Raw genomic sequence first — 8,600 nt, forward strand, 5'->3', positions numbered from 1 at the left:
ACTCATTTTGCTGAAGGACTGTTTTTAGGTTTGGAGCATTTAGAAAATCTGTACATTCAGAACAATAGAATTCTGTCTGTAAATGGAATGTTTTGGGGATTGTTTAATCTAAAATTCCTTAAAGTTGATACTTTCTCTATCTGCTGTGCGAAACCTCGAAGCATTTATGATGTGCATTGTGTTGCTCCAGTAAATGAAATATCTTCTTGTGAACATTTAATCGAAGCATTTATGATGTGCATTGTGTTGCTCCAGTAAATGAAATATCTTCTTGTGAACATTTAATCGGTGTTCCTGTCTTAAATGTTGCCATTTGGTATATAGCGCTTCTTGCCACCTTTGGGAACATTATTGCAATTGTTTGTAGCATTTCTACATTTAGAAGAATGTCTTCATTTGCATATTTTATATTCTCTAGAAATTTAAGCATGGCTGACTTATTAATGGGTGTCTATTTATACATTATCGCTATTACAAATCTGGTATATACAGGGAGATATGGATTTGAGGATTTTACATGGCGTCATAGTATTCTTTGTACCTTTGCAGGGATTCTTGCAACATTATCTAGTGAAGCATCTGCACTTTTTGTTTTAATGATAACCATTGACAGAGTTGTAGCCATCAAAAATCCTTTTTCACAAAGGAATAGATTATGCGTCATTGGATCATCTATATTGGTTTGGGTTATTGCTATTTCCTTATCTGTGTTTCCAATATTACCGTTAGAGTCGTCAATGTTTGAAGATTTTTACGCTCAATCTCCTGTGTGTATTTCTCTTCCCTTATCTGTCCATAGGCAGCTTGGTTGGCAATACTCAATGGTCATTTTCATTGGCTTAAACTTCCTTGTTTTCCTCGGAATCACTATCGGACAATTTCTTATCCTCTCTGAGGTTATGAAATCCGGTAGCAGTAGTCAGGCTTCAAACGTACGCCAAAGGGAAATAACTCTGGCCAAGTCTGTTTTTGCTGTTGTCATCACTGATCTTGTGTGTTGGATACCTATAGGAATAATTGGTAAGTTCTTGTATAAACCATGCACAACATTAAAATTTAACATGTAAATGTTTAGATTATTATTGAAATACCCAAAGCCGGAATAACACGAAATAGTTCATTAAGGTCTGACGACATGTTGCTCTAACATCTGTTTTGTATATCCTTTGTTTATGTAGTTCACAAGAAATGTATCATAATTATCATTATCTTGTGATTTTAAACTATTTTTAAAATGTGTAAGTAGTAAAAACTTTGATATTGGCAAATCTTAAGAGTTCCAATAGGATAATATAGTAAATACCATCCTCTGGTATCTTGAACAAATGCTTGGTAAGGTACCTCAATTTTTTATGAGGAAACTTGTGAAAGTAGCAAAACTTCGATGGCAATTTCTTGGAAAAAATTATAAATTATTGAGCAACGTGTCGACAGACCTTAATACAGAAGGATTTAAGTAAAAACAATCGATATTAATTTCAGCATTTAGTGGAAGTGCATCATTCTAATTGATGAACGGAAATACGAGGGGTGGTGATTATAACGTTTGCGAACTATCTCTATATTTACGAAACCACAATTAATATTAAAATAAAATTTGGCACACATATAGTCATAAACATGTTCTATATATAGCAGATGTTATGTAATGTTTGCTCCATGTTTGTGACTTCACAATGCGAAAATGTCGTAAATATGTAGATGACTTGTGACAAAAAATGGTTGACTTAGTCGTACTCGAGCATTGTACGGCTTTAAAGTTTAACGTATATCTTGGAAATTCCTTTGCAGTAGCATATAATAATGTATATAAGGTTTATATAGACCTTCCAAATGTTCAATCATTAATTGGATTGATTGTTTTAGTGAAGGACTGGAGATGGTTAAAAATGATGTTTGTTCTGATACCCAGTAAAAGTAAGATGGGAAAGAGAAGTGTCCCTAGCTGAGCAATTTGTTATTAAAGATCGCCAAGTCACAGTTAGAAAAATAATTGAATATCTTAACAATAATATAGCTTTTAATCCCTAAAATTTCGTTTACTTTAGACTTCAAATATAGATATTATAAAAAGAAGGTGCCCATACTTTATCCACAATGGATAAACGTCGCACCCAAGACAAAGAAGTCGGGTAGTTATGGTCACCATGCTCATTCTTGGAAATGATATCATTATCCACCAATCCTACTGCCGAGATTTGGCCATTTGTGAAAAGTTGATTATTCTTGTTATAAAAAAAGTAACTGGCATGGTAAGAGATATAAGACTCGGAAAAATCTTTTAACTTACGAAGCATGTCACGTGACAGCCTGGATCACGTGATTTGTGCATGGGCAGAGTGGTGGCAGATGTGCATTGTAATCGTAGAGGTGTAATCGGAGAGGTCTACTTTAAGTAACAATAAACAATGAAACCTAATTTTACTTCTTTAATGGAAGTTATTCAATTAGTTCGCAAACTTTTTGATCACCCCTAGTATAGTATCAAAAAATTATGAAAGCCAATAAAGAGGAAGGAATATGTCCTATAATTGTATTATAAGGGGTCAACACCTTCTGAGTCTCAACTAGTTTATCAAAAAATATTAAGCTATAATCTTTTTTTCTGTTCATAATGATAGGTATGCTGACATTCTCTGGAATAGATGTTACAGTGGAAATTTACGCTTGGATCATCGTGCTTGTTCTACCTATTAATTCAGCAATTAATCCAATACTTTACACATTGTCTGCTATTATACGAGACAGAGGAAGACAAAACGTAACGTTAATGTCCTTACTCAAAGTATACAATGTAAAATAAAACATATTTGTTCATTGAATAACAAGATGTTCTTTTGCAAATATGATAAATTGTATACATAAATAAATATAATATGTATTAATATACCGACGTTTGAGATTCAAAATGATTTTTATCGAACATTTTGTGTGTTTATATTGTGAGGGGATTGAAAACACGAGTAATTGAGATAAAAATCATATCCAATCATTTAACATGAGATAATTTTTATCACGTGTTTTAATATATTAAACACGTGATAAAGATTGAAATAGTTTTCAACCATTTTTTTCTTTCTAGACTGCCGTCAATGCGGCACAAGTACGACCATACACATGTAATAATATGCCAAAAATGGTACTTAACACAACAGATATTCTTTTATGATGTAGAGTAGATAAAATGATAAACATTCGATATGTACATGCATAATGTTCAGATAATGTTCAAGGTTACATATATGGAACCAAATGTACAGGAGCTATCAAAATTTTTACAATGTGTTACATGTAACTTACTTAAAGGGGCCTGGACACAGATTTGAAGTAAATATTTTATCAAATTTTCTTTATGATATCATGACTTATATGTTGCTATAGCATTTCATACGGAAATATTATAAAAGCGTGTCCAGCACCTTATCTGGAAATTTTTGAAACTACGAATTTAGGGACGAGTTTGATTAACACGTCCGTGCACTTTCACAATTGAAAGTAAACTTTATCCTTAATACTTCTGAAAAGTAGAAATTTTGTTGTGTATTAATGAAAAATATCAAAACTTTTATCGAAAAAATGCAGCGTAGAAATTTGAGAAAGCAAAAACAACTCATAGTATTGTCAGTCAGTGCTCAGTGATGTGTGCAGAGTTTAACAAATTGAACACACCCGGTTAAACGTAAATTAAGAATAACAGAGCTAATGCCCTGTTTACAAAAACAGATGTTTGACGTTAGGGAAAGAAAAATGTCGTTGTCCTTGAATTCTAAAAATATTTATGTAAATTCAATTCATTTAACTTTTTTTTTTTTGAATAAGCATAAAAATTTAAAATATAAACAATGGAACTGTGTCCAGGCCCCTTTAACAATTATTTTTCAACATAGAGAATGTAAGTTTATAGTCTTCTTGACATTACTTAATTTAGGTATAGGCTGTGTTTCGATAAACAGTCTTTCTTTTTAAAGTTCATTGAAAGCAACTTACAGAGAGAAAAAGAACTGTTAGCTAAGGAAAACTCCCGTCTTAAACAACAATTGAAAACCTTGAAGGTAAGGTTATTTACTGAACTGGTTATTCTGTTGTTTATCAGTGACCAATTTCACAGATTTTCTTTATATTATCATATAATGTTTACTATTTTCTAAAATTATAATGCAAAGAGCAGTATATTATAATCTTTTTTTTTTTTTTTTTTGGAAATTATTTGTTAGACTCTGTTATTATTCACATCTTTCATCTGATGAATAAATAACATATATATACACTCTTTGAAATGAGGTATACAGGAATTTCGTTTATCGACTTATCTCTTTTAATTTTCAGTTAAGAGAAAATACATCTGGTCTCATGTGAGGAAAAGAAAATCTTTTTAATTGAGTTAGATTTGTGCATCTAGTGGACCACAGGCACTAGGTATTCCGGGAAAATTAAAAATAGTTCTGAGATATTTCAAATGATATTTAAATTCCTGGAATGCCTAAAGAATTTATAACTGTCTAAAGGGTCTGATTTGTCGTTTCGAATCGGGTTTTACAATTTGCACTTTTTCCAGGGATGTTAAAGCTAAGTTTGAAAAGAGTATTAAGGTAGATCGCGGGTTTGCTGACGTCACAGTAGGATTCGACGTATAAAACCTATCGTGTTTACCGTATCAAACTTCAAACAAGCAAAAAATATCTTCCGCAGTATACAGTATAAAATGAAACATACAGTAAAGCTTGTGTTGTCTGTAAAATATTTATTCATTCATAATTGAAAATAAAGGATGGAACAATAATTAAATTGAGAGTTTTCTTTATGTTGGAAAATGCAAGAGCTAAAACTAACTCTGTTTATCAAAGTAAAACGCAATAACTCATCATTCTTTGCATATATAATTGTCATTCAATTTATTTTGGCGGAATTTAAAAATGACGTCATTTTTAAAAACAAAATTGCATCACAATCAACAAATCGTCACAACCTTTTCGCAATGAATATAAAGAAAAGTTTGTGTATGAGAAAAGATAGCGAGCTTGAATAACTTGGTTTTTAAAACAAAAACACAACACAAAGAAAAAAAACGGAAGATGCCCCCGCATTGCAAAACACTGCACGGACGAAAATTCATGGGAGGCAGGGAGGCGATTAGTTGAATTGAAATTGTTTCAGAGGGACTGAAAGAGTGTGTATTTTGCAATGAACCCTTACATCTCTGTTCTTGCTCTGGTGAAAAAAAATACGGATTGGCATCTATTCTCTATATAGAATGTCAGAAGAGCAGCAAAACGAATTCCGTGCCCACAGGAAAATGCCACAACACAAATGACAATGGACTGTTGCTTTGACATCAACATCAAACTGGCAGCAGTTTCGTGAATTATGTTATTTGATTTTTTAAGATCAACACTGTTGTCTGAGCCATGCACAGGCATGGGAAAAAATAGTCAGGATGATCATATTGAAATGTAATTACTTTTTTTTTTTGGGGGGGGGGGGGTCAGTGATGAATTAGATATAATTCTCAACATGGGAGACGTTCATCGATATAGTTTTGAGGTGATGTTTTTTAATTATGTGTACGAGGGGTTATCAAAAAGTTCGTGGACTGATGCGATAAAATTAATACTATGTAGTGTGTGTTTACAAAATTTATAAGGAACATTAAACAACAAAAGTTTAAGAAGTATTGAAAATTTTAGCTTGATACGTTGATAATTAGTGAAATTATTTTAAAATAAAGAAGATATTATATGATCACCCGGCGCTGTCGTGTTTTAGTTTCATGACGTCCGACAACGTCATTATTTCTCAATGCGCACTCCCTCTGTCTCAGTACACTTATCTTGATGAGATTCCCTGGAGTTAAGTAAAACTGAAATCTGTTTGGTTTATATGACATGACAATGTCATGAACAGCTGATTTCAATGCATATAGAATTGTAAGTGAATCTATACATAGGGAAAGATTCTCGCTTGATTATGCCAGCATGTTTTGCTTGATGGACTTCAATATCTACCACACATGATCAACGTTACTCTTTGACGTGATTGACTTTTCACACCTTGACTACAAATCGACATTAACTATGCATCTCTCATCTTACTGAATCTCTTTTGGTATTTAAAAACAAGTACTCTGGATGGATTTTATTTCTCTATAGACAGTTTAAACATTCCCTAGGCTAATACCAGTTTTTTCAGGGCAAAAACTTTACAGAATGTTGGAAAAAGAAACCCCTCCCCCTTTTTGACGTCATTTTAAGCCCTTAATTGTTTGGGCACTCCTTTTAAAATATACCATAAAATTTCATAGAACTTACAGAATGAGATTAAAATTGCACATTTTGTGGAACAATTGTGTCCCGTCACATGTTTGAATTAATGGGATTTTTGGATGTCAAGTACTCATATCAAAAGAGTTTTTCTCAGTTACACTTAGGTTGAAAAAACGTCCTGTTCGAGGTTGCGCCGCCTGAACATACCATTGCTTACAAAACCAATACTAATTTATTAAAAATTAAAACTTATGATTTGTGGTTTATTCTATAGATAGAAAAGATTATGCTTACTAATTATTTTAAAATTCATTGATGTACTTCAAGCGGTTTTAATTCTATGGCGCTAGTCCACGAACTTTTTGATAACCCCTCGTAGTAATCGATTCTAAAAAAAGAAATAAAAGTAGTTACTAGTTACATCATGAAATAAAATATATGTACGTTCTAAATTGCCATCTACAACCCCCCCCCCCCCATTCTATTCTTGCATGTCATCCAATAGTGATTCGCCTTAGACCTGCTAATAGTGTTGTGTGTGTGTGTGGGGGGGGGGGGGGGGGGGTAAAGGCAAGAGTTGCTCCCTCTCATTCTGTAATTTCTGGATCCGCCACTGTAATACTTGATTCAGTCAGAAGTCATAAGCTGAAAACAAACATGCTTAACTGATCAAAAATTGACCAAATTTCTCTTAAGATAAGACATCCTTTTTTGTATAAATTTTCCGCATTGCTTGAGTTTATTGAAGAAAATAATTATATGACTTCTCTCCTGTGTTTCATTGAAATAGTGCCACGCTGTGGGTAAACTATGGCAACTTTTACATTCATGGACATTATTAACAATCAGTAAAAATTGAATTTACGGACTTCATGCTTTATTTTGAGTGAATTGTTGAGTAATTCATATTTTTTCTGGTCACACAGGCATACGAAAAGAATGACGTCGCACTAACGTAAGTTAATGTCGTGATGAAAATATAATACGTTTGATGGAAAATTGTAAAACTTTAAAGTTTTTTGTGAGAAATTGAGCTAGAACACATTTTTAATTTTTTTAATAGATCGATTCTAAATTTACTTCACATTCATTGTGTTGAGTAATATAAAATTCGTCTGCTTCATTTTAATATTATGAGCATGTTTTTGAAATGCATATAACGGCGTGAAATAGCGTCACTTGTTCTCATCAACATTAGTGCATTTGAAATACGATTACAACATAACCACGCAGACGAATCTAAAAAAAAATTCAGGAAGAAATATTTGAAACGAAGGGATTTAGCTGACAAATTTTCAGCGTACGTTTTCAGACAGACAGTAAACCCGCGATCTACCTTAAAATCGTATATTTGGAATTATTTACAAGATTTGAGGATTTTAACAATAAGTCATCAATATTCTTAGACGTCCCGTGCATAAAGTTTGGTAGATGCAACGTCATTTTCAAAGAACAAGCTATGTAAACAAGCGAAAGAAGCAGACGAGATTACGGAGACTGCATACCTTTACTCTTTTTATACATCGATGGATATACATATTTTTTATAAAGCAAGACCCAATTTCCTGTGTAGTGGACTATATATAGTTACTAGGTTTATTTCATTTAATTGAATTATACAATATACCGATTCAGTGCTTCAGTTAACAAGTAAATTTATTTGAAAAAGAAACAAGAATGAATTTGCAATATTTTATTTTTCGCAATTGTCACACATATGTTTGCTATGAATATTAATATGTTCAAGAAGTTTACCTGTGTGAATTTTGTATTAACTTTGTATTGAGAAGTTCGGAATAAACGGACACTGAACCCGATGTCTAAAAAATATCAAAATATGTTTCAATGAACAGTCAAGAAAAGAAATGAACAATAATTGGTTATTGAACTTTATTCATTTGATTTGTATATTTTAGTGACAAAGTGTTATGTTTATATGTTTTATATGGGTACAACGTTATTAAGAAACTTTTCGGGGTTAAAACCTGCTTAGATATTGATTATGGTGTTATCAGCATCTGGCGTTTCTACATCATAACAACTTTTGTCTATAAAAGACAGCTGTTTGTGGTTTTAAGTCAGTCGACATTGGAGATGAAAAAGATGAAGATAACAAACAGTGATCACTTAAAAAATAATAAACAAACAATACGAATCTGTAAACAGGGCATAAAATACGGACACCCAGAAATTACAGAGGTGGGATCAGGTGCCTAAGAAGAGTAAGCATCCCGTGTTGACCGGTCAATCCCGCTTTAAGCCCTATGGATTGATCAGGTGAACGAAACAAAACAGTAGTCGAATTGAGTATAAAAAAAAACAAAGGCTTAACAATTAGTA

General features: G+C 32.5%; 1 protein-coding gene across 1 annotated transcript; it reads left to right on the forward strand.

The window, feature by feature from the left end:
- Window positions 1-428: 428 nt before the first annotated feature.
- Window positions 429-3,169, forward strand: LOC133195282 (G-protein coupled receptor GRL101-like). The gene is made up of 3 exons (XM_061331135.1): window positions 429-1,020; window positions 2,622-2,761; window positions 3,083-3,169. The coding sequence occupies exons 1-3, from the start codon at window positions 429-431 to the stop codon at window positions 3,167-3,169; spliced, it is 819 nt and encodes a 272-aa protein (XP_061187119.1).
- The last annotated feature ends 5,431 nt before the right edge of the window (window positions 3,170-8,600 follow it).

Source organism: Saccostrea echinata, unplaced genomic scaffold, assembly GCF_033153115.1.
Source record: "Saccostrea echinata isolate AGI-Se365-2 ecotype Australia unplaced genomic scaffold, CSIRO_AGI_Sech_v1 ptg000029l, whole genome shotgun sequence".
Taxonomy (NCBI): domain Eukaryota; kingdom Metazoa; phylum Mollusca; class Bivalvia; order Ostreida; family Ostreidae; genus Saccostrea; species Saccostrea echinata.

Bases quoted from the DNA above. Each gene is read 5' to 3' on its own strand.
- LOC133195282 (XM_061331135.1), top strand. From the start codon at position 429: ATGGCTGACTTATTAATGGGTGTCTATTTATACATTATCGCTATTACA. The intron at 1,021-2,621 runs GTAAGTTCTTGT...TCATAATGATAG, and splicing joins GATACCTATAGGAATAATTG to GTATGCTGACATTCTCTGGA. The intron at 2,762-3,082 runs GTAACGTTAATG...TTTTCTTTCTAG, and splicing joins GAGACAGAGGAAGACAAAAC to ACTGCCGTCAATGCGGCACA.